Genomic DNA, 22282 nt, shown 5'->3' on the forward strand with positions numbered 1-22282 from the left:
AATATTATGAGTCAAAGATTCTAGGATCAGAGATCTTGGTGATAAAAAGTAGCATCATAACAGTCAGGTAATACATGCTAATAATTTGAAACATCATACTAGACTAGGATTTTGCGAAATGCAAAAAAGTATAAAAAACAAATTTACACTTACATCATCCCAGATGGCGAACAATTTGTATCTTGTTCAAGGAGAGAATCGTGGTTTGATAACGATGAGGGTGAGTAAACAAACGCACGCGGCTGGAGAGGCTTTTTATGCACATCGTCGCTTGCGGCTTACACGTGATAGGCCTAAGCCATTTCAAAGCTTACCCGATAAAACTGGAGTATTGGTGAGGAGGTGGTTAAGTCTATTTTTATTTGTAGCTTTTATCTCATTATTGGGTATCAATAGAGTGCCATCCTACTGGCTCTGTGTCAACGTCTCTAATCGCTGCTCCAAGTTCTTTACCCAGGTTTCCATGACCTCCGCATTTTGCTTCATGACTTCGTCGCTTTTGGTGACAGTGTTTTCTAGCTTCTCAATACCTTCTTTCCATTGTTTGATCTCTGTTGCCATTTCCGCCTGCTGCTTCTCGATCTGGTCGAGGGTCTGGCTGGCGGTTGCGGCGTCGGCATGAATGGCTCTGAGTGACCGTAAGCGGTCGAGGAGAGGGGGCAATATAGGCGTAAGGTTTTCAATTGTAGGGAGGATTGCGTATAAGGCGTTGACTTTAGCCTCTTGCTCAGAGGTGTCAACAGGCGAGGATCCTGCGTGCTTGCCAAGCTCTTCCCGCAGGGCCTTGGCTTTTTCGCGTGATTCGTTCAGCTTGTCCTGCTCAGAGGCCAGTGCTCGTACTCGGCGGCTGATAGTGTCCAGGTTGGCAGTTGACGCCTGCGACAGGGCCGAAACTTGTTTCTCCAGAGAGTCGAGGGTAGGTAGAATTGCTCGAGGGAGACCACCTTCTCCAGCTTCTGGCATGAATGAGGAGCTGATGCCGAGGCTCCTCTCTAAGACCAACAGCCTGCGATCGAAGTCCGCAGCTTTAGCAAGTGCATGCGTTTGTTCGTAAGTGGGCGCGTAGGTTATGGTGTACGTTGGCCCGGCATCGAGTGACTCTGTGGCAGGTTCATCTGCATTAGAGGATGTCGCATCGAATTTCTTGATGCTGGTGATGCCAGACCGTCTAGATAGGTCATCCAAGGTTTGGCTTAGAGATTCTAGTCGTATGTCGCCTTGGGAGGCATCGTTGTCGCCGTCTGCGGCTGCCTTTCGCTTCGCATATTCGTCTCTGGTCTCTTCTACCTCTCGCTTTAGGCGAGCAATCTTTCGTTCCAAACTTTCCGCATCGTCGTCATCAGAGAGGTCTCCAAGCTCCTCTGTCCCGTCTTGTAGTATTCGTTGGCGGCGGCTGGAGGCTTTGTACGATCGCCGCTTTCCGTCAACACGGTCTGAGAAGTCTGCTCCGCTGATGTCAATGTGGGAAGGAGAAAACCGAGAGCGCGCTTCGTTAATACGCAATCTCGACCGCGATATGTTCTGGGAGTCGTCGTCTACACCGAATTCATCGTCGGAAAGGGTTCGAGCTGCAGTCGTCTATTTCGATCGTTAACTTGGACTCATAATCAATAGTAGGAGAAAACATGGAGGTGCATAGTTCTTACTGGAACTGTAGAGTTGTCATCGGTCAACTCTGGAGTCTCGTAGATATCTGGAGCAGAATCCTAGATGAGGAGTTAGAAGCTAAGCTATTGCGTGTTTAACACAGGAGCTTACTAGGTCTGGCAATGCCGCGTATTTTCTATTAAGCGCCATAGTGAATATTAACGCTGGATCTCGTCGCAAGCCAGCTGCGTCCTGGGAGAAATTATAAAAGTGCCTCTGCGGCCAAGCCTTGTTTGCTTGCTTGTGGCCTGCAGTTGGTGGTGAAGGGTTTCGGAGCTTGCATCTATCAAAGCCCTGGGCCTTCCTTCCAGGGGTCGACTCTCCCGGCAGAGTGGCTTGCAGCAGGTGCCACCAATTAGAGGTGGCGCCGTAGCAATTGGCTATCAATTCTATGTCTCCCTACACACAAGAGCTGCTACAATAGCGTCATGAATCCTTTTATATCACGTATGCATGACTTTTTATTTGCAAGCTGGGAAGATCTGATGGATTTTATAGCTGTATCTGAATTGTAGAGATTGTCAAGAATAGAGATCGGCTGTATTCACTGTGACAACGCAGACCCCGCCAATTCGATATCCAAGCTTTAGCGATGTTCTGCCTAAAGACACCGTCTTACTTAGTCTACTGCTGTGCCAACACATCAACGAACTAAGCAGCAAAACTCCCTACTTTAGTAGGAAGACCTCACGCGTCGAAACTGGACGCGCGGTGTAACGTCCGACAACCAAGGCCCCAACCGAAAGACAACGCAATTGGCCAAGGGGTTTCATTTTTGCAGACTTTTACTCCTTGTCCAGACCAGCTGCCGCAATTGAGTTTGTGGCATAACCGTTGGCTGTGTGGCCACACCCCGTTTGGAGCTCGGAGCTTCTTCCGAGGGGCATTGACTTTGGAGGTTTCTCTTTAACAAGGAGAAGGGTATCATGACTACGCCTCCAACAAGGAGAGTTGGCTTAAGTATTCGCCACTCGCCTGGCCAACTACTTAAATCGTGGAAACCCAACACTGGGACGACAACGGCGGCGGCGACGACAACGACGTCGACAACAACAGCAGCAGCAGCAACAAAAACAAAAACAACAGCCGCGAAGACGACGACTGCTACACATAAATCAGACTCTAAGCCCCGAGGGGGACGCTCTCAGCTCAAGATCCCCGAGCCCATTCCAGAAGATATATTTGCGCCTCCTCTTGCGTCAAGCGATGTCGACGATGACGACGACGACGACAACAACAACGACGAAAATGCTGAAAATGCAGAACCCAGCTTAGAATCTGACGAGCAAGCGCGTCTCTATGCAGATAGTTCAGATTCAGAACCCCCTCCTCGGGGAGCAATTTCGGCTACCAATTTCACGTCGTCAAATCAAGATGGCAGGCGACAAAGTCTTCGAACAAGATCTCAAGAGACAAAAGCAACATCTCAGCCTCCAAAAGAATCCGATGAGGTAGAACCCGGTTCCAGGAAGAGGAAACGAGTGTCTAGCATCTCCAACAGCAAGGGAAACTCAAAAAGAAATGCAGTCAACGAACCAGATTCATCTGCGTTACCCTCGAGCTCTGCTAGTCATCTCACGAATAGCCAGGGTTTCGTAAAGAAACCCAAAGTGAAAAACACTTTTGGGGGGAGGAGAAGCCTCAATTCGCAGGAAAGCCGAAAGTCTAAAGGTCTGTATATTAGTATATTTGTGTACCAAACTGCAATGATTAACACCTCCCAGTCTCAGAAGAACCTTCATTACCCAAACATCGACGCTTCCCAATCCCAGAAGAACCTACATTGCCTGTACTTCGACCTCTCGAGTATAGTGCTATCAAATCAGTTCGAAAGAGCTCCCAGTTCATCGTACCAGATTCTGACGATTTTTCGTCTCCCATCAAACAACGCCAACCTCGTCAACGATTGCTGTACACTCGCTTTGGCAACGACAGCGACAATGATGAGGAAAATAACAATGACAACGACGAGGACAACAACGGTATCAATGATGGCGACATTCCGATTCTCAGCCAACCGAAATCTACCACTGCCGTTGCCGAGCCTGAAAAAAACAAGCCAAAAGAAAAGCGAAGACAAAATCCACTGCTACGTTTGGCGAAGAAAAATGCTGCTATTAAAATTCAGAAGGCAAAAGAAGCATCGCCAAAGTCGCCCTCACCACCACCGGCGAGGTTCGTAATGCCGGCACAGCTCTCAGATTTCAAAATGCGCAAAAGACTCAGCGGCGGTAACGACATCGATAACGGCGATTTATCTGATGCGGAAAGCAGTAGCAGCGATCTCAGCTCCCTCGGGGATATTTTCCCAGATAAGGAAGCTCCCAAAGACGGCCAGGCGCTGTGTCCCTGGTGCGGTGCTTCAGTCAACATGCAGCAGCTCAAGGAGTTCTCAGAGGGCAGGCAGCGACTAAGTGTCAAGATGCAGACTAAATTCTGCGAGTCGCACAGGAAAACATCAGCACAGGAGACGTACGAATTGAAATCATACCCTGAGGTCCAGTGGGAGAGCCTGACAGAGCGCTTCGAGAGCCACCGGGCCCGTCTCCTCGGCATCATCAATGGCGAAGAAGAATCACACTACCGCACCGTCTTGGCAGACAAGATCTCGCTGGGCAAAGGCCGGTCTATGAACAAAGAAGAGAACCTCAACCCGGGCTACTACGGCCCACGAGGCTTCAACATGATGTGCGACTACCTCGTTGGGGAGTTTAGCGATATGCTCAAGAAAAAGGCCATCCAGGATAAGGTCATCGCAGGAAGAGGCCCGCCGGCTTTTATCCAGTCGGTGCTGGTGCCAGAGCTGGGCATGCAGCTGATCATGGAGGACATGCAGGTCTCACTGGATGAAGCCAGGGGCATATTGGAAGAGAGCAAAGCCCTGGGCGAGCTGGTGCATGGAGAGATTTGATTGCCTCTCAAGTGAGTATGGCGAGCTGAGCTTTTAGTATGTGTTTGCTCTTTTTAATGGACAAGAAAAAAAATAAAGAAACAAAAGAACAAAAAAAAGAACCCCCCTGTCAATCGTGGCTAAAAGGGCAAATGATTGTACGAATTTCGTTGTATTGGCCCTTTTATTTGCTGCCAGCCTCGATACTTTTTTCTAGAAATTAATGGCGAGTTATATGTATATATTCTACCCCCCGACTTAGGATACCTACCTAGCTTTTCTTTCTTCAACTACCCAGTTAGCGCAATCTTACAAAGAAATAAGATGGTGTTTGTGACGTTCAGCTGAAACGGGATTCGGATCCTACTGTCTTGGCACGTATATTAACACAGGTAGGAAATGACGATTCGCATGAAGAGATTTTATTCGAAAAAAGAAAAGAAAAGAAAAAAAGACTATTAGGTAGAGTCCAGTTATGATATGATAGCTTAAGACGAAGAAGAGCACTATCTATACATTAGTACATGATTCATCTCCCATAATATCTATGTTCTTAGTCCAACAATTTAATACCATAATCTCAATCAGTAAACACATCATCCCCATAAGAATTTAAAAATATCGACACCAGTGTCATCAGGAACGTCCAAAATCCCATCAACCTGCCATTCCAAACTCCCCAATCTCTCGAGATCGGCGAATTTGCTGCTTCAGCTTCCTCAGAGTTGACCTTTTCCGCCTTGCACCTGGACCGCCACCTTCATCAGGTTGAACATCACGCAGAGTCTCTAGTACCATCAAGTCTGCAAGAAATCGCCGAAGTCGCAAACCAGTTCTGTTGCGTACAAATGTATCTACTTCTTCATCACAAGCCGCCGAGGCCGCAATATGCAAGCCCCGGAGGACATCTCGGTCAAAGACACCTGTATCTCCTTCACGCTCATTTTCCGGAGTTGAGAAACTCTCTGGGATTGATGAGGTCCTCCTGGGAACATTAGGCGGCGCGTTGGCTTGAGAAGTGATACCGCGACTGCTCCTGCAGCATACTCCAATGTGATCAGGGTCAAAACTTGGACGAGGTTGGTCTGACGTTGGAGCTGTCCTGTACCGACTCTCTCTCGATAACCCTCTATTTAACCGCTGAGTTGGGAGGCTTTGATATTGTCTTTTGTAGGAGCTTTGGGCTCTTTGTGGGCCTGATTGACGAGCAGAAATATTTTGAGTTGTATGTGCTCTATAGCCACGAGGGCGCGAGCAACCATGCCCCCTAGAATTTGGCTCACCATCGTAGTGGCCACAATGACATGCCTCGGCGTGAGTGTTAAATGCACTTCTATCATCATCTTCAGCTCCAAAACTTTTGTGGCGGGGACTGCGTGGGCTCGAGTCAGCCCTTGGACGAGTATTATTCCCTCGACCATTTCGCTGTGGAAGTATAAGTGGTGTGGGTTTTGGAGGAGGCGTTGGAGGCCTGTCTCTGGGCATCCTCGAAACGGCGTTTCCAGATATCTGTCGGAAGTGCGCCTATTCTCCATCCGAAACAGACTCTTCGTCCTTGGGGAAGCAAGAAAACCAGTGCCGTTTTGATTTCTTCTTCTCCTTGGCGGGCCGCCGCTTTTGCTTTCGGATGGGCGCTTCGTCAATCAGCGCATATCGCCATTCATCCAAGTCTTGTGACGCGGCAAAGGATATTTCACTCATTGAGCTCGGGCTGGAATCTTCTTCGTCAAAGCCATCGAATCTCGATACCTTTGGCCGCTTGCCACGGGGGTGATTATTCTTCTTCCGAGATGATTTGGATGAAATCAGCTTTGCAATATAGGCGGGAAAATTACGTTTCTGGTCCCTTGAGGTTACTGCTAATCCTGCCGCTCTAAACTCTGGGCGAAAGGGCAGTAGTGGAGATACTGTATGTAATGATATATTAGATTTTGCAGGCGTTACTGGTTGATTCGTGCGTTGCCTTGGAACCCTGACTCCTTTTGGTTGCCCATGTTGTCGGCTTTCCGAGAATTTTTCTAATGAATTTGGCTTGTTGGGTATCCGCGAACGATTCTTGTGTTGACTTTCAAGAGCTTCTCTAGATGCACGGGAGACCTTTTTATCTTGATTATTCTTTGATAATGCATTAAAGAGTCGGAGCTGCTGGCAGACGCTTCGTGATATAGCTTCCACGAGAGCAGAGTCGATAGAGGCATGCTTAGAAGCGCTTACAAAATCAGCCGTACCATCAAGAAGCCAATTACGTGGGGAATGTGGGCTTCTTTGCACGTATACATGGGATTTTCGTCGCGTTTGAGGAGATGAAAAGCCCGTCTTTGGAAAGCATGCCGATGCCTCAGGATTTGGCAATGCTGTAGCATGGCTTTGTGATGGATTCGCAAGCGTAGCTGAAGCACTGCCAGCAAACGCGGGTTGGCGGCGAGGAACTTTTAACGGGGGTATCGGGAAAGAATCCAGATTAATTGATAGCTCGGAAGGCTCCCAAGAATTATCAATAGAGGATGCTGCATCGAGGGACCTCGTACTAGAGCTGTTGAAGGGGGCTTTCGCATCACAAGTCGTGCGATTGTCGGCTTGGGCGGGATAAGAAGGATTCGGTGAGCTTTTATGTGTGTTATGAGAGCGACCTTCCACAAAATGCTGCTCAGGAGCTTGCCTCGTCTCGCTGCTATATACTGAGCCAGGAGACGCTGGAGCAGGAGATTCTTGGCGAGTTGGAGTGCGCACTCGGCCTGAGCGCTTGGAGAGAATGACAACACGAGATTTCGGACGCAGCCGATGGAATGATGCCGTTGGAAGGCTGTCGCGATATCGAATGTTTCTATCAAGTAAGTAAGAGGCGGTCTCGGGGATGGCTTCCAAGGTAGCCATTGAGTAATGTAAGTCCACAACGGAAAATAACGAGAGCTTTACGAGATGAAGCTATTGGAAAGAAAGCTGAGAAGCAATGGAGACGGCGATACTTTATTACAATGGAATGGTCTAGATGTTGCTAAACTAGGCTTGTAAAAGAGGCTGTAAAACGCTTTGTTGTCAAATCGACAGAGAGATGATTGAGGGGAGAGCGACCGTAAATCCAGGGGCAACTGAGCTCAATGGAGAAGGTCCAGCGATGAAGCAGCATAGAGTTTTCCTCCCAAAGGTAAATGGCAGATGCTGCTTCGACGTTATATATCTTGAAGGCAGGGGCAGGGCCGGAGGCGGAAGCCACGGCAATAATAATGATACATGGTATAGGAGGCCATGGTCCACTGCCCCAGTGAATGTTGTAAATGCGCTGCCAAGGTAACTAACTACCTGATATCCGTGATCCAAGGCGAAGAGAAGACGTCCAACTGCCGATGACCCTTGCGAAGCAGAAATTCGACGGCCGCGAAATCGCGCTTATCAATGGCCAAATTCTTTGAGAATTCAGCTCTATAAGAAGATAATGAGCCTCCAAAAAAGTCCGATACCCTCAGATTAAGCGTAGATTAGCAGTCTCACCTCACATACTGCTCAAAGTGAGCTCGCGTATTCTTTTCAACCAAAGTCAGCCAAATTACAAATTCAACTTGTAAATTAATTCCATCCTTTCTTCTCCAAATCAATACACACCTCCGGCTTCTTTTTACACTCGCGCAGGCACTGGCGATATAGCGCCAGCACCTCCTTCTGCAGGCCCGAGAGACGCATCGTTTTCTGGCGGAGTTTGCGATGTCGTTGCGCATTCAGGCTATTGGGGCCAATTAGTTGGTGGAATATTTTTGCCGGAGCTCCTCCCACCACTGAGCATCGGCGTCTGCGGCCAAAGCTGGGGTCGGCGCCAGTGCGGAGACCAACTCGAGAATAATGCGGAGGCTAAATAATCTGCCGTATAATAAAGTGTATCCATTCATGGTAGTATGTAATAGAGAATGACGATATCGGAAGAAAGTGTTCCTTGCATATATCTATCCATTGAGCAGTGAATTTGGTTTTTCTTGTACTCCAACCACTACATTATTGTCTTCAACAGGCACCTTGAGTATTAGTAGCAGCAATGTCCGGCAGATTTACAGTAAGCATCTCTACACACTCTCCATGTAACTGCAGCTTCAATGCGGTCCACCAGTCTGACAGTGACAGCGTCTCATTCGCTTCCTGGCCAAAGATGGCCGCACATACTACGGCGATGCCATCCTGCCACAGGGAGTGAGCGACATTGCCAAAGCCCAGCGTGCGCGCATTATTGAAGGAGACATCTTTGGCAAGTATCACGTTACAGACCAAGAAGTTGGCGTGCGCCTGCTATTATCTCCACTGGCCCAATCCCAGGTGAAGACGGTGCGATGTTTGGGACTCAACTACGCCAAACACGCCAAAGAGTCCAACATGCCGGAGCCAAAATATCCCGTCTTGTTCTACAAGCCCATCACAGCTCTGTCTGGCCCAGTTGACCCGATTCCTGTCCACGCAATGGCGCAAGAAGGGACCGGCCTGGACTACGAGTGTGAGCTCGTCGTGGTGATCGGGAGGCGGTGTTCGGATGTGTCTGAGGCTGATGCGCTCAATTATGTTCTTGGATACTCCATTGGCAACGATGTGTCCCATCGAGACTGGCAGCTCAAGCATGGAGGAAGCCAGTGGTCTCTTGGCAAGGCCTTTGACGGCTGGGCACCGTTTGGCCCGGCTATCGTGACGGGCGATGTTATCAAGGATCCACAAACTCTGAATATCTGGACCAAAGTTAACGGGCAAACCGTTCAGGTAAGTGACTCAATTATATGACATTGTCCGCGAATGAAACTTGTTGAAGCTGAACAACCGGGGCGTATAGAGCGGAAACACCTCAGACATGATTTTCGGCGTACGACAAATGGTTTCATTCTTGAGCCGCGGCGTGACTCTCATGCCTGGCGATGTCATCTTTACTGGCACTCCAGAAGGCGTAGGAATGGGTCGGAAGCCACAGCTATGGCTCAAGGATGGAGATGTCGTGGAAGTTGGACTCGACAGCGTCGGCACGTGGTACGTTGCTTATTTGAAATGGGTTAAATTGACCAAGGCAGGACTATAAGCTAACTCTGCGCGCCATTTAGTACCAACAAGGTGGAATTTGAAGCACCCAAAGCTAAGATCTAGCCGGGATATGGAAGGAGGAAACAAAGAGTTTGATTATAAGTCCTGGTAGGAGTTGCTCGTAGGATGGATGCGACATGCCTCGCCGCTAGGCAACAATTTGGGAGCCTGAGAAGAAGCCACATTTCGGAAACGATTCCGGTTGGCTTCATGGGCATCGAACAAGACGAGAGCAACAGCAAATACACGCACAATGTACTGAAGGAACCACCACTATTAATAGACTCAATGTTGGCAATGCTGTCTTGCCATGGGGCCTCACCGGTCTAATGCATGCTTGACCACTGACTGAAACCTTACCGCTGATAAATTTCCGGTAGAATGTCGTCTTATGTGCCTTTTTAATTTTTCCAAGATGAATGAGGAGCTCATCGTACTACTACTGCACTTATAGATATGAAGTGATGCTGGTCGCCCATCAAAAGCGTGGTAGATAGCGCGGCCAGGGCGCCCACGTGGAGGCTTTCAGTGGCCAGCAGCCATCCACGCGTGCGGCTGATGTGCATATCCAAATCCTGGTAAGCTGCCATCCCGCAAAAGAACCATGAATCATGCTTGTCCGATCGCCTTCTTGAGCATCCTGCTTCTCTATGAAACAAGGTCAATGGGGCCGCTTTGCTAATTCGGGTTTCCCCGGGGGGTTCGTGAAGGTGCAGCACGGCTACCAAAGAAGTCAAAGTGTTGGCAACCAAAGGTGTCAAAACCAGAAGTTCACGATGTTACCATGAATTAAACTGCCCAAGTATTGATGGAAGATCTTCACAGAAAGAGGACAGGCGCTCATTTCGCCTTGTATTCTCGTAGCTTGAACTCTACGGCGCAGATGTTGAGCACATGTGCTCTTGGCCAGTGGCTGAAGCCAGCGCTAACAGTTCAGCTACAATGCTTAAACGCCTCGCAGCACAAGCTTTATCCACTTCTCGCCTCACATTACCAACGATACGAAGGATAGCTAGGCAAGCTCCGATGTTGTTTTCCTGGAGCAGGGCAAACTTGCCTCGGGTGGGACGTGCTCACGCCTCACTGGCTTATCCGGGGCGAGTAGTGGTAGTACTTGTATCTCCTGGGGCCGTGCCATTTGATAGACAAAATAGACATTACACCGAAACCGGTATCTCGTAAATGCCTGTGTATTAACACACAGGCGATATATGCACATATATGGACAAGTCCTTTCATACTAACACTGCTTATCTGTTTAACCACATGTACTATCCCGTTTATTTTGTCTACCCCCTATACGCCTAGTTGGAGTACCATCCAAAGGATGGGCCCGGCCAGCCGTGAGGAGGCTGATTTGCCTAGGTCGGGGTGCCTTGCTCGATGGATGAGCCTAGGCTAGAGACTGCGGCTCCTGGCCAAGAAGTTTGCTGGCATGCTAGATTGGCGTCAGATGCAGGTAGCACGAGCCCATCTTGTGTAGTCATATCGTAGTTGCGTCAGTCTGGAGGCCGATAAATCCGCTGCGTTTATAAACTTGACGTTCCTAGTTAAGTGTCACAGAGAGAGCGAAGTTTGCCTCTCGATTTACAGTTCTGCAGCGTATACTCATTCACTATCATCTATTGGCGGCAAAGAGACTTACACGATGACTACATCTACGGTGGAGCTGCACGCGCTCACATCTGCGTCGCTCGGGCCAGATGACTCCATCACCCTTTACGAAAATCCGTACACGGCGCTCGAGAAGCTACAAGATGCCAGCAAAGGCAAGGAAATCGAGTCGCCCGGCGAAGTCACCAGCGTGGACTGGCGCAAATACGCACCTCCAGCCGCACTTAGAAAAGCACCGACTATCAAATCCCAAATCCTCCTAGAAATCATCTTCAGCTCGATTAGAAACGTCAAGATAAGAGCCGAAGAAGAACTGTTGCAGAAGGAGGCTACTGAAGAAGCTGAGCGACGGACAGCCGAGGAGAAGCAGAAGGCAAAAGGCAAAGAGCCTTATTTGCCTGTCATCATTCCGACCGAAGACTCACCAGCCGAATCATCATCAAATATCAATACCAAACGCACAGTCGCACCAAAGACAACATCCGACTTCATGATGTCAGGAGGCAATGGCCTTCCAGCAAAAGCAGAGAAGCGTCGAAAGTTTGGGCTGCGTAACATGTTCCAGCGGAGCCCAGAAGGAGGAGAAACTAGTGCTGCTGGACGTTCTCGAGAAGCTCTCAGACACAAGCTAGAGGCGAAGATTCTATCCTTTGACGCGAAATCATCCGATCCGAAAACTCAAGAAGCTATCGCAGCTCTCCGAAAATCCAAGATATTTAAGACGCCAGATCCCGATGAACTGGTGTAAGTTTTGGTACTCTTAGACCCTATACTTATAGTCCATTAGCTCACATATATATTCCTCCTTTTAGAGAATGCGTCTCTTGCTTGGATGATATCCCCGTGAAGGACACGGTAAAAGTCCCGTGCCATAACTACTGCCGTGACTGCTTCGCTCGCCTTGTATCAGCAGCAGTTCAAAATGAGCAGCAGTGGCCACCAAAGTGCTGCTTGAACCAGATCCCCTTCAAGACGGTCCTCAAAAATATCCCCGATGATCTCAAGAAGACGTTTCACGAAAGGTCATCGGAGTGGGAAATCCCCATCAGCGAGCGGGTGTACTGCTACGCCCCTGGGTGTGGCATTTGGATTAAGCCAGGCAAAATCAGCCTTGCGAAGCGTCAAGCCCGCTGCGAGCGAAATCATGTCACCTGCACCATTTGCCGGGGCCAAGCGCATGGGAATGATGACTGCCCCCAGGACCATGATTTGAATCTGATAAACGTGCTAGCGGAAGAAGAAGGCTGGAAACACTGCATCTCTTGTCATGCATTGGTGGAACACAAAGAGGCATGTCAGCATATGACGTGCAGATGCGGTGCTGAGTTCTGTTACGTGTGCGGTTTGCGATGGCGAACGTGCGGATGTACAATGGAACAGCTACGTGCCATCAAAGAGGCAGCTGAGGCTCGGAGGGAACAGCGAATGCTGAACGAACAGGCGGATGCGGAAGAGTTGCGTGATATTCTGGCTCAGATCGAGGAATTTGAGCGCCAGGAGGCTTTGAGGCTTGAGGCGGAAAGGCTGGAGCAGGAAAGGTTAGAACAGGTACGTTGGCGGGCTGTGGTCGAGGAAAGGCTCAGGCTAGAAGATATCCGCCGTCAAGACGTCGAGATCAAGTACCGACAGCTGCGGGACAAGTTGGATACCCTTCATGAGCTTCAGCATGTCATGGCTGATTCCAAACAGGAAGACGATGCCAGAGATCTAGCCACGGAAGCCGAACTGGAGAAGAAGCGGCTTGAAGAGAAGCACCAGGCTGAGCGCGAGAACCTTGACTCGTCGATGCTTGTCAAGCTCAAAGCCAGGGAAGATCAATATGAGAAAGAATATGCCGCTCGAGTGGTCTCAGAACGACAAATGGAGGATGATTACCTTCAACAGCTTCGCGAGTTTTGGGGTGACAAGGATGGAGGAGAAGAGAAGATCGAAGCAAGCATGCAGCCATTGCGCCAGCGTTTGGATTCCGCATATCAAGCGTGGCAGAGGTGGCGGGACGACCAATTAGCCCATTATAAAGACAGACTCGAGGATGAGCGAACTGTGAAAGAGGAGTTCATGTACAGCTCAAGTAAACGGATGGACGCAGCGTACTTGGACAAAGAGACGGAATTGGCGAGGCGAATCGTGGCTGAGAAGGAGTGGATTCAGGAGGTGATACTGGAGCGTGAGCGGCTGCTTAACGTCATGGAGATTCAAGAGACAGAAGACGATGCAGACAGTCTGTATGGCGTCGAGTTGGACGAGTAAGGCAGTTCTGCTTGGGACTACCCTAGGATGCAATGATTAAACTCGCTGGTACGCAAAGTGCCTTTGGGAATAAGATATGGCATCTCGATATGTTTAATGAAGCCGAGAAATAGAGCCAGATACCTGTATTAGTAGGATAGACGCATTAGATTTCATTCGCAATCGAGAAATAACACTTTGGCGACCAATTATCTTTCAGTTGCTCACTCTGCTCTTCCGTGCATAAACCGGAAGGGAGATACTAGTAAGAAGTAGCAAAACAAAGGCGGTTAGATGTTAAAATGCCATCCACTGGACTTGTCTTCCACCCCCCTTTCCACCGTAGGCATCTATTCCGTGCATGATTCAAGATACGATACTCGACTCGATACTTGGCACTGCGATAGACATCTGAGGTAAGCAGTAAAGGACATCCCGCATCTGTAGCTCAGCCCTGGGAAGGAAACGATCATCGACCGGTTCTAGTTTTATCCAAACTTTCCTTGATGAGACAATGGTTCTATCAGTTGTAGTGGAGCTGACGTGCTGGAGAGGCCAACATCCGGATGGCTGTGCCCTGTATAAGAGACAGAATATTATTTTCAAGTTCGGGAAGCTGCCGAAGCTAACTATATGGATTATCAATTGATATCATCCTCTCTGCTAAGCCACAAAGTTACAGCATATCCAACGCTACATCATGAAGAAACCAGCTTGTTGGTCGCATCGGCATTTACACATACCATAGCCAGGTAGTAAGCTACGATAATTTAGAATTGGAACTGGTTACTATTTACTGCCTAGCGGTCATTTCGCTGACCAAGATACCACTTGGCTTGAGCACAAGATGACTTAGCAAGGTCTCTTCGCAGCCGAGTCTGGCAGTCGGTACTCGGCACCAAGCTGGAGGCGTCAGGAGGTCGCAAGAAACGTTGAGGTTTCATAACGTTTGATTGGAAATGGACGACGCGATGGACGAAGCAGTCCCGATTTAGCAAGGCAAGTGGGCGTGCAGCTGCTCTGCCCGCAATAGCAACAAGAACACCTTGATATAGCACCAGCGCTACTAAAATTACCACATTGATGCAAATCAAACCGCAATTAATACTCACAGGCGCTTTCACGGATGCAGAGGCATGACGAAGCCCCTTTCACCCTTCCACGGCGCCAAAACAGTCTAAAACGCACTATTAGCGTCTCACCCAGCGCTGTAAAACAGTGCGCTAGAACGATTTGTGGGGGCTCTGCACGTGGGCGCGCCTGTGAGTGGCCGAGCCAGCAGCAACCTCCTCCACCTCCAGACTTTTTCAGTCGTCGGATTATTACCCTGGCTTGTCAGACTATTTTAGGCCGCGATTGCTCGAAACCGACCCCTTGGCGGGAAATGCTGGTGCCTGATAGGCCTGGCTAAGCATTCGCTGCTCAAGGGCCGCACGGTCCAGTGCGTGCAGCCGACCTGGGCTCTGTCCGGCTCTTCACGCTTCCGGGCTGGGGCAAGTTTCGAAGCACAGCGTGTATCACCAGCTGGGCGGCGTCGCGCTACGTCTGTGGGTTGTTTCTGATGGAAACAATGGAAACAATGGCAAACGGTACGTGAAACAGAAGAGGGCGAGGAATAGGAGGAGGCCGCGTTGAAGAAGTCTTGGAGCCAGTGATGAGGAAACATGGGAAGTGGGTAGGGGAGCGGATATGATATGGGTATCATCAGTGCAACCTTATGCTCTTGCAGCGTTTTCCAACTCAGACTGGCGCTGGATCCAGAGCAATACGACGTACAGGGCAAGCAAAAGGCTTCTGCCTATGAAGCAATGCCACGAGCATGAAACCCATAATCTTTCTAGGCTGTAAGCCAATCTCAATCTACAAACGATGAACGGAGAGCCAGCAGATAGCCGCTAGCTGAGTGGCTGTGTTAGCGATGGCCGCCAGCCTGCTTTCAAAAGAAACAAGCTTTCTCGGCATCCGCAATGCTGCAGCCCCTGGACCCCGTTTATGCCTGATATGGCCAAAGGTAGGCTGCGGATCTAATCCAATTCGAGATCTCAGTCGTCTCAGCTTATGGTAAGAGACGCTACGACGTTGGTCCGGAACGATCTATGGCCAATACCACATTCAATCTGCCACGCAGTCTGCGGTAGCGTCGCCCCGTGGGACATGGAAGCTCTCTCCTTTTGGCTCCATATAGGAGTATATTCTTACATTCGGATAGCATTACCTCACATACTGCTATTTGTAGTTTGTACGTCTTTACGGCCGCTATCAGCAATAGTACAGAATGCTAGCACAAATATGGACTTATACGGGGCTTAGACTGATACGCAAAACGGAAAACGCTATGCATCTAGGTTTGTAAACAAATCTTGAAGCGTCAGCATCTCGTCAGGTCCAATGACAGTCTTCACATCCAGCCCACGCCCCTCTATGTCTGCATGGGGCCGTGTGGTTGTAATGAGGCTTCTGCATGGCCGGGGGTGTGGAACAACCAGGGGTGCTCCGACTTGGTTTATTCCCCAGCAAACGTTTTGAGGGGCTCGAACTTCGCTTCGTTGGGCGCTATGCCTATGCTTCAGACCCATCATGGCTGTTTCAATGGGAGGTGGCGGCTAGTCGACCGTTCATGAAGGGACAGAAGCATATAAGACCAGCACACCCTCAGGTTCTTGATATTTTTCTAACCCAGACAATCTCATCTTCTTCAAGTGATACCCCAAAGCCTGCCAAACAAACTTAATTGTTTCTTTTCTCTTCTTTTTTTTTTTAATATCAACAAAACAAACCAAAACACAACCGCCAAAATGCTCTTCTCAACTCTTGCCATTACTGCTTTCTCCGCTGTCGCCAGCGCCAAGACCATCCGCATCGACGTCGGTGAGAGCGGTCTTACCTTCTCTCCCAACGACATCACTGCCGCCGTTGGTGATATCCTGGAGTTCCACTACCACCCCAAGAACCACTCCGTTGTTGCCGCCGACTTCGCTACTCCCTGCAAGCCCAAGGCTGAGGGTGGTTTCTACTCCGGCTTCTTCCCCACCACCGGCACTGAGAACGTAAGTTGACTACAAGCACCACAATAGAACTACATCAGATATGCTAACATTCATCCTCCAGTCCAACGTCTTCCAGGTCGAGGTCAACAACACCACTCCTATCTGGTTCTACTGCTCTCAGTCAACCGGCAACCACTGCGGTGCTGGTATGGTCGGTGCTGTCAACGCCAACGCCAACAAGACCCTCGCCGAGTTCAAGGCTGCCGCTGAGAAGGTCACCACCAACGAGTCTCCCAAGACCGGAGTTTTCGGTGGTAAGATCCTCGCCGCCTCTTCCTCCACTGGAGGCGCCGCCACTACCACTGGCAAGCCTCCTGCGGCTACCACCAACGCTGCCGCTGGCCTCGGTGTTTCCGGCATGGCTGCTGCCGTTGTTGGCGCTGCCGTTGCTTTCGCCCTCTAAGCGCTGGACGCATTTAGACTGAGAAAAAAAAAAAACTGAACGGATTTTTTAATGGTGAACTGTGAATAATACATGTCGGCATGTACGATGAGTCAAAGATTTTTTCTCTTTTGGGGCAGCGTGCGGAAAAGTAGCCAATAATTTATCCCTGGGGGAGTGGCTTCTTTATTTCTATCTTCAAAATTTATTATGGTCAAGGCAATTTTACATAGACGCCTTCGGGCAAGTCTTGGAGTTCAAATACAATGATTATACCTCCAACATCAATTCTTTTGCAGTAAAAGTAAACAATATGGTGATTTGATTTTTAGATATGTGCTTTTAATGAGCTTTATTGATGAGCTCTATGGTAAAATTTATAATCCAGATATAAATGATTTGAGACGCAATCATTTGTGACTCTACATGCCTCTGTAAGAATTAGGCTTTGGGGCTTTTTCTCTTATTTTTTACTTATACGCTCAGGAACTCTTTTTATTTCTACTATACAAGAGATAATCAGACCTCTTTATTCTCTCTAGGTCTTCAAATATTAACAAAATGCCTAACTAGCATATTATAGAAGTCGTTGAATTGAATATTCTCAACTAAGCTGCCAAGACTTTTAGGCCCAAAACTTAGTGCCTGCGTTTAATAGTTCGCACAGTAACCATGTCCGATCTGTGAGAAAAAAAAAAGTGGCTTACCTATTCACACACTAACGAAAGGGTCTTTGTCACCGTCGATGCCGATCTCTCATAAACTTCCAACGCAATCTCATAAATATAATATTTAATCGAGCCTTTGGCTGGCAGTTCGCCATGGGGTCCATCACTAGAGATGAAGATGTGGTAGTAGCCTCCTCGCAGTAAGTCTGCATCCTCTGACTGGATCTCTTCAAAAAGCCTGTAGGGTAAGATTTTCATCGACGACTAACTAGAGATGTGATAGTCCGCTCAAGATCTTTGATGCTGCGAGGAGGCAGGACAGGTTTTTGTATGCCTGTGCGCCGATGGTGCGCTACAGCAAGGTGAGTCTTATTTCATGATGGCTGCATCAGTAATAGAGATATGAGGATAGGAAGCTGACTGCTGGCCCATCTGTGTAGCTTGCCTTTCGCCAGACTGTTCACAAATATGGCGTTGACTTATGCTGGACACCCATGATTCTGGCCAAGGAATTCAACAGAAATCAGTTTGCCAGAGACAGCGGTACGTCTCATCAGCTACCATATAACTCAACATATGGTAAACGAAAGAGAAAAATGAGGCAGAGACTGATAGAGTGAGATGTAGACTTCACAATCAATACTTCAGGCATCCAGCCTCCCACCATCGTCCAATTCGGCGCCAACGATCCCCAGGAACTCGCCCGCGCATCCACCCTTGTCGCACCTTTCGTCTCGGGCGTCGATCTCAACTGCGGATGTCCTCAGTCCTGGGCCTGTGCCGAGACGCTCGGCGCTGCGCTGATGAATGAGAGGGAGCGGGTGCGCGACATGGTTGTTGAGACGAGGCAGTATCTGGAGAGGGATGGATGGGGCGTGAAGATGGAGGAGGACATGCACAGCTCAAAGGGACGCAGCGTGAGCGTCAAAATACGAGTTCACGATGATTTAAGGTAAAGCACATCCTATACATCTCACAGAAGGCAGATGTAAAACAAACTCATACTCATGATTCAAACTCAGGAGAACGATGGACTTCCTCGATACAGTCATTGGGCACCCCCAAAACCGTCTCGTCGACTGGGTCACCATCCACCCTCGAACCCGCCACACTCCCTCCACCACTCCCATCCGCACCGAAGCTCTGGAAATTCTCACCGAAAAGTACTCCCGCACACTCCCCATCCTCCTCTCCGGCGACGTCTTCGATCTCGCAACCCTCCCCATCAAATCCACCATCCCCGACCTCGCAACTCTCATGGTCAAAGAAGACCCCCAGGACACTCCCGCCACACAACAGCAGCAACCAAGACCAAGCAACACAAACCTCTCCGGCTTCATGTCCGCCCGCGGCCTCCTCGCCAACCCGGCCCTCTTCGCAGGCCACTCCTCATGCCCCTGGGAAACTGTCGAGACCTTCATGTGTAATGTCGCGCGGTGTCCGCTGCCCCTGAAGCTGGTGGTGCATCACGTACAGGAGATGTGCGCCCCTGGAATGGGCGGCGACAAGTCTGCGCTGCTGAACAAGAAGGAGAGAGCAAAGCTGGTGGAATTTACAAACATGGCGGATTTGATAGATTTCTTGGATGAGAAGATTGAGGAATATACGGGGCAGAAGGGAGGAATGAGAAGGGACTTATAGAACATCAACACAATGAGAGCGTTATCACTTTAAAAATAGATGAATGAATAAAAAATGAGTAAAATAAAAATTGTCCGTCTCTCCTTGGTATTCGTTTGATTCAAACATACGCTTCTTCAACTCTCATCAAACATGTACAGAGCAAGATACAAAAACTAAAAACGACACCCACTCTTCTCAGATCAATCATAAGCCGGTCAAAATACCCTGTATGCCATAAGTCCCTGAATCGTCTCGCTTCTGCACAAACGCCTTGAAATCTGCCTTGGACAGCTTCCCCCTCACCGAGTTCGACCCCGGCGCCAGCGTCCTCACCTTCTCCCTCAGCGCCTCCGGCCCGACGATGAACAGCGATCCAATCTCCGTAAGCATCTCTATCGCAGTCTCCACGTCCTTGGCCAGAGGCCACGCCCGCAGCGTCGCGACGTACTTTGCAATGTCCTGCGTGACCATCAGACCACCCGTAGCATTGACCTGGAACCTCTTGAAGTGATCAAACAGGTGAGAGTGGAGCACGAGGCCGAGCTCGCTGAAGAATTTTTCTGCGTTGTGCCCGTCGATAGCCTGGCTTGCGTGTTGACTCGCCCGTGCGAGAAACTGGCAGATGTGAAGACATGTAGCGGTCTGGAGCGATTCCAGCTCGCCGTCCTTGGGTCTAAAGTCCTGCTTTTTCTGTGTGCCTAGCGACTTGATGACCCAGTTGACAATGACATCAACAGATACCTTTATAATGACGTTGGTCTTCTTTTCGATGGCGTCAATAGCCATTTTCTTCTGGGCTTCCATGCTCTTGCGTACAGTCGTGTTAGATTCAGCGAGTCGAATGAGCACGGTGCTGATGAATCGTTCCATGAGAGCCGAAATTGTCACGCCAGGCCGGATAGGTGGTAAATAGGACATGTCTGGCTCCGTTTTTGTGTTCTCCAGAACGGTGGCCTGGAAGTGTGCTGCGTCCAGCGCAGTGTCGATATAAACTTGACCCATGTTTGTGAGCAGCAAGTTTAGTAGGATGTTGACATCTTTCGGTGTGTCGAGTTGAGATCCTAGCTCGAGTACTCTCTGGACGCTCTCTGCCATCCATTTTAACATCCTCTTGGCGTTTGATACGCTAAGTATTCCATCCTCGTCTGATACTTCGATTTCGTTCTTGTCCTCCTTTTCCCCCTTGTCTTGCAGGCCAGCAACTCGCAGCATCATCGCTTTTTGTGTATCCGAAAGTTCAGAGGACTCAAGCCGTTCGAGATAAGCATCCTTGGCAGATTGTATAATCTGCGTGCCTTGTTGGGCCAATGAAGCCATAAAGCCGGATGGCGCCTTCTTACGCCTTGAGTGGAATATGCTGAACTTGAAAAGCAAAGAGCCGTAGAGTTCTTCCAAGCTCTTTCTTTCTCGCTCAATGTAGACACTACCCACAAGAAAGGGGACAAAGAGCTCGTCCAGTTGTTGGTCTAGAGCTTGTGCAATTTGCGCCGAGCAAGGCTCTGGGTGTTCGGTCAGGCCATGCATCTTCAAATCTTCCACTAGGGAGCCGATATAACTCCTCGATGAGTGTAAGGATCTCAAAAATGCTAGTGTTGAGACCGATTCAGCTTTATCTAGAACCTTCTCCAACCGCTGCTGTATAGACTGTTGGAAGACTCGTTGAATAAACTTGATGAGCACCGTTTCATAATAAGGAAACGCTCGTTTAATAATAAATGATTCTTCCTGCATGACGATCTTGACTTCATCGATAAGTGATTGCAAGCTCGGTTCGATACCCGGAGGCTCCGTGTCCGGATCAGCCAAAGCTTCCCACATTTCGCCGTCAGCTGCCATTTCGTCACTCATCAGTTGATCTCGGTCAATGAAGAATTGATGCTGGTTTACAAAAACTGCAATGACACTAGCCCCTCCGTTGAAATCGTACAGCACCTTTGCGCATTCCAACATGTCATTGAAGTTCTGCCGCTTGTAGCTGTTGTTGAACTGTTGCAACAGGTCTTGTTCTAACGTCTCGCAAAACTTTTCGAGAATCTCACGGGTATTGCGTGCTCGGATTGTCAGTGTTGCAAAGCTGGCTATACTGGCTCTGTTGCCATTTCGTGTTCCCCAGGCCAAGGGGTCGAGCTGCTGGCTGATTCTCATTAATTGACGAGCAATGACGGCACATCGTACTTTGTTCTCGGCACCACCTTGCCGCCTGATATCTTCAAGGGATGACAATAATCCAGTTTCGCTAAGTTCCGTCCAGCAGTTTATTAAGAAGATTGTATCCTGCGCTCTTCTTCTCTTCTTATCTAAGTCGTCTAGCTTCTCTCCGATCTGAACGGCGATATTTCCTCCATTATCAGGCTTTCCGTTTATATCTTTGCCATTTGTGCTACCGGGATTTAGTGAAATGTCAAGGGCTTCGAAGGATTCCATGGTTTCATCGAGCTTGCGGCCGAGGGTATCGAGTGTCTGGTCATGTTGGATTTCGGCCCGGCGCACCTGGGAAAGGAGCTCGGATTCCCTCTCTTGGAGCTCATCCCCAAGGACGGCAAGCTGAGATAAGGCATCTGGAGAGAGTTTCGTCAGCATAAATGCCCCCCTCCTCATTATCTCTTGTTGTGACTGCATGTCGTACTCTCAAAGCTTCTGATCAGTGGCTTCGGATCAAATGTTGTGGATTGTGTAGGGCCTGAGCGACGGCTCGAGGGCATAGCACTCTCTGCAAGACTATCCACAAAGTCTCTGACTATGAAATCCTTGTTGGAGAAGTCATCGAGGCTGAAGTTCGGGCCCTTAGGGAAGATGCTCTTGGGCCCGCTGGACCGATCCATGGTTGGCGAGCGTCAAGGCGAAGGCGCATCTGCGAGCTATGTGTAAGTTGCAATTGACGACCATTTGCCACACCTGCTCATGTGTGCGATATTCGACAGTCCGCCCAGCCAATTTGTCGCGTTGCGTCGTCGCGAAGCTTCAGCCTCGTGCGATTGTCGCTATCCGTAGAATGCTTGATAGCTCGCTCGCTACCTCCTTGGAATACGTGACCCTGTTAGCAGGCAGTGGAACGCTATGATGCCTGCCGAGCCCCGCTACGCCACGTCTCCGGCAACCTTCGAGCTGCGCCACACCCTCCCGTGGCTCGTCGGACCAC

General features: G+C 49.3%; 8 protein-coding genes across 8 annotated transcripts; 5 read left to right on the forward strand and 3 right to left on the reverse strand.

The window, feature by feature from the left end:
- Positions 1-204: 204 nt before the first annotated feature.
- On the reverse strand, positions 205-2143 carry GGI43DRAFT_395970 (Dynamitin-domain-containing protein). The gene is made up of 3 exons (XM_083204914.1): positions 1759-2143; positions 1647-1706; positions 205-1578 (listed from the first exon to the last, which is right to left on the reverse strand). Exons 1-3 carry the CDS (start codon positions 1795-1797, stop codon positions 406-408), a joined length of 1272 nt encoding a protein of 423 aa, XP_083064020.1. The 5' UTR covers positions 1798-2143; the 3' UTR covers positions 205-405.
- Positions 2144-2222: 79 nt separating this feature from the next.
- GGI43DRAFT_395971 (RTC4-like domain-containing protein) lies at positions 2223-5076 on the forward strand. Its single transcript, XM_083204915.1, has 2 exons — positions 2223-3318; positions 3372-5076. Exons 1-2 carry the CDS (start codon positions 2574-2576, stop codon positions 4556-4558), a joined length of 1932 nt encoding a protein of 643 aa, XP_083064021.1. The 5' UTR covers positions 2223-2573; the 3' UTR covers positions 4559-5076.
- Positions 5077-5194: 118 nt separating this feature from the next.
- Positions 5195-7411, reverse strand: GGI43DRAFT_380384 (uncharacterized protein; the record flags this gene model as incomplete). The annotated part of the gene is made up of 2 exons (XM_083202973.1): positions 5195-5573; positions 6084-7411. The coding sequence occupies 2 exons, from the start codon at positions 7409-7411 to the stop codon at positions 5195-5197; spliced, it is 1707 nt and encodes a 568-aa protein (XP_083064022.1).
- A 995-nt stretch (positions 7412-8406) lies between these two features.
- Positions 8407-9990, forward strand: GGI43DRAFT_243533 (fumarylacetoacetate hydrolase family protein). The gene is made up of 4 exons (XM_083200715.1): positions 8407-8579; positions 8648-9268; positions 9339-9529; positions 9601-9990. Exons 1-4 carry the CDS (start codon positions 8562-8564, stop codon positions 9641-9643), a joined length of 873 nt encoding a protein of 290 aa, XP_083064023.1. The 5' UTR covers positions 8407-8561; the 3' UTR covers positions 9644-9990.
- A 925-nt stretch (positions 9991-10915) lies between these two features.
- On the forward strand, positions 10916-13632 carry GGI43DRAFT_395983 (E3 ubiquitin-protein ligase). Its single transcript, XM_083204916.1, has 2 exons — positions 10916-11938; positions 12007-13632. Exons 1-2 carry the CDS (start codon positions 11229-11231, stop codon positions 13442-13444), a joined length of 2148 nt encoding a protein of 715 aa, XP_083064024.1. The 5' UTR covers positions 10916-11228; the 3' UTR covers positions 13445-13632.
- Positions 13633-16218: 2586 nt separating this feature from the next.
- GGI43DRAFT_380387 (cupredoxin domain-containing protein) lies at positions 16219-16873 on the forward strand (the record flags this gene model as incomplete). Its single annotated transcript, XM_083202974.1, has 2 exons — positions 16219-16470; positions 16532-16873. The coding sequence occupies 2 exons, from the start codon at positions 16219-16221 to the stop codon at positions 16871-16873; spliced, it is 594 nt and encodes a 197-aa protein (XP_083064025.1).
- A 691-nt stretch (positions 16874-17564) lies between these two features.
- On the forward strand, positions 17565-19185 carry GGI43DRAFT_395987 (tRNA dihydrouridine synthase). Its single transcript, XM_083204917.1, has 5 exons — positions 17565-17720; positions 17804-17882; positions 17961-18063; positions 18148-18472; positions 18543-19185. Exons 1-5 carry the CDS (start codon positions 17674-17676, stop codon positions 19159-19161), a joined length of 1173 nt encoding a protein of 390 aa, XP_083064026.1. The 5' UTR covers positions 17565-17673; the 3' UTR covers positions 19162-19185.
- Positions 19186-22151, reverse strand: GGI43DRAFT_395990 (exocyst subunit SEC10). The gene is made up of 2 exons (XM_083204918.1): positions 21770-22151; positions 19186-21701 (listed from the first exon to the last, which is right to left on the reverse strand). The coding sequence occupies exons 1-2, from the start codon at positions 21963-21965 to the stop codon at positions 19348-19350; spliced, it is 2550 nt and encodes an 849-aa protein (XP_083064027.1). The 5' UTR covers positions 21966-22151; the 3' UTR covers positions 19186-19347.
- Positions 22152-22282: the final 131 nt, after the last annotated feature.

This window comes from Trichoderma evansii (assembly GCF_050947405.1).
Source record: "Trichoderma evansii strain SZMC 28006 chromosome Unknown GGI43scaffold_3, whole genome shotgun sequence".
NCBI classification, from domain to species: domain Eukaryota; kingdom Fungi; phylum Ascomycota; class Sordariomycetes; order Hypocreales; family Hypocreaceae; genus Trichoderma; species Trichoderma evansii.

Excerpts from the sequence above, each read along its gene's own strand:
- GGI43DRAFT_395970 (XM_083204914.1), bottom strand. The coding sequence starts at position 1,797 with ATGGCGCTTAATAGAAAATACGCGGCATTGCCAGACCTA. Across the intron at positions 1,707-1,758 it reads ACGCGGCATTGCCAGACCTA|GATTCTGCTCCAGATATCTA; the intron begins GTAAGCTCCTGT and ends CTCCTCATCTAG. Across the intron at positions 1,579-1,646 it reads ATGACAACTCTACAGTTCCA|ACGACTGCAGCTCGAACCCT; the intron begins GTAAGAACTATG and ends CGATCGAAATAG.
- GGI43DRAFT_395971 (XM_083204915.1), top strand. The coding sequence starts at position 2,574 with ATGACTACGCCTCCAACAAGGAGAGTTGGCTTAAGTATTCGCCACTCG. Across the intron at positions 3,319-3,371 it reads GGAAAGCCGAAAGTCTAAAG|TCTCAGAAGAACCTTCATTA; the intron begins GTCTGTATATTA and ends AACACCTCCCAG.
- GGI43DRAFT_243533 (XM_083200715.1), top strand. Across the intron at positions 9,269-9,338 it reads TTAACGGGCAAACCGTTCAG|AGCGGAAACACCTCAGACAT; the intron begins GTAAGTGACTCA and ends CGGGGCGTATAG. Across the intron at positions 9,530-9,600 it reads CTCGACAGCGTCGGCACGTG|TACCAACAAGGTGGAATTTG; the intron begins GTACGTTGCTTA and ends CGCGCCATTTAG.
- GGI43DRAFT_395983 (XM_083204916.1), top strand. The coding sequence starts at position 11,229 with ATGACTACATCTACGGTGGAGCTGCACGCGCTCACATCTGCGTCGCTC. Across the intron at positions 11,939-12,006 it reads CCAGATCCCGATGAACTGGT|AGAATGCGTCTCTTGCTTGG; the intron begins GTAAGTTTTGGT and ends TCCTCCTTTTAG.
- GGI43DRAFT_395987 (XM_083204917.1), top strand. The coding sequence starts at position 17,674 with ATGGGGTCCATCACTAGAGATGAAGATGTGGTAGTAGCCTCCTCGCA. Across the intron at positions 17,721-17,803 it reads GTGGTAGTAGCCTCCTCGCA|TCCGCTCAAGATCTTTGATG; the intron begins GTAAGTCTGCAT and ends GAGATGTGATAG. Across the intron at positions 18,064-18,147 it reads TCAGTTTGCCAGAGACAGCG|ACTTCACAATCAATACTTCA; the intron begins GTACGTCTCATC and ends AGTGAGATGTAG.
- GGI43DRAFT_395990 (XM_083204918.1), bottom strand. The coding sequence starts at position 21,965 with ATGGATCGGTCCAGCGGGCCCAAGAGCATCTTCCCTAAGGGCCCGAAC. Across the intron at positions 21,702-21,769 it reads ACTGATCAGAAGCTTTGAGA|ATGCCTTATCTCAGCTTGCC; the intron begins GTACGACATGCA and ends AACTCTCTCCAG.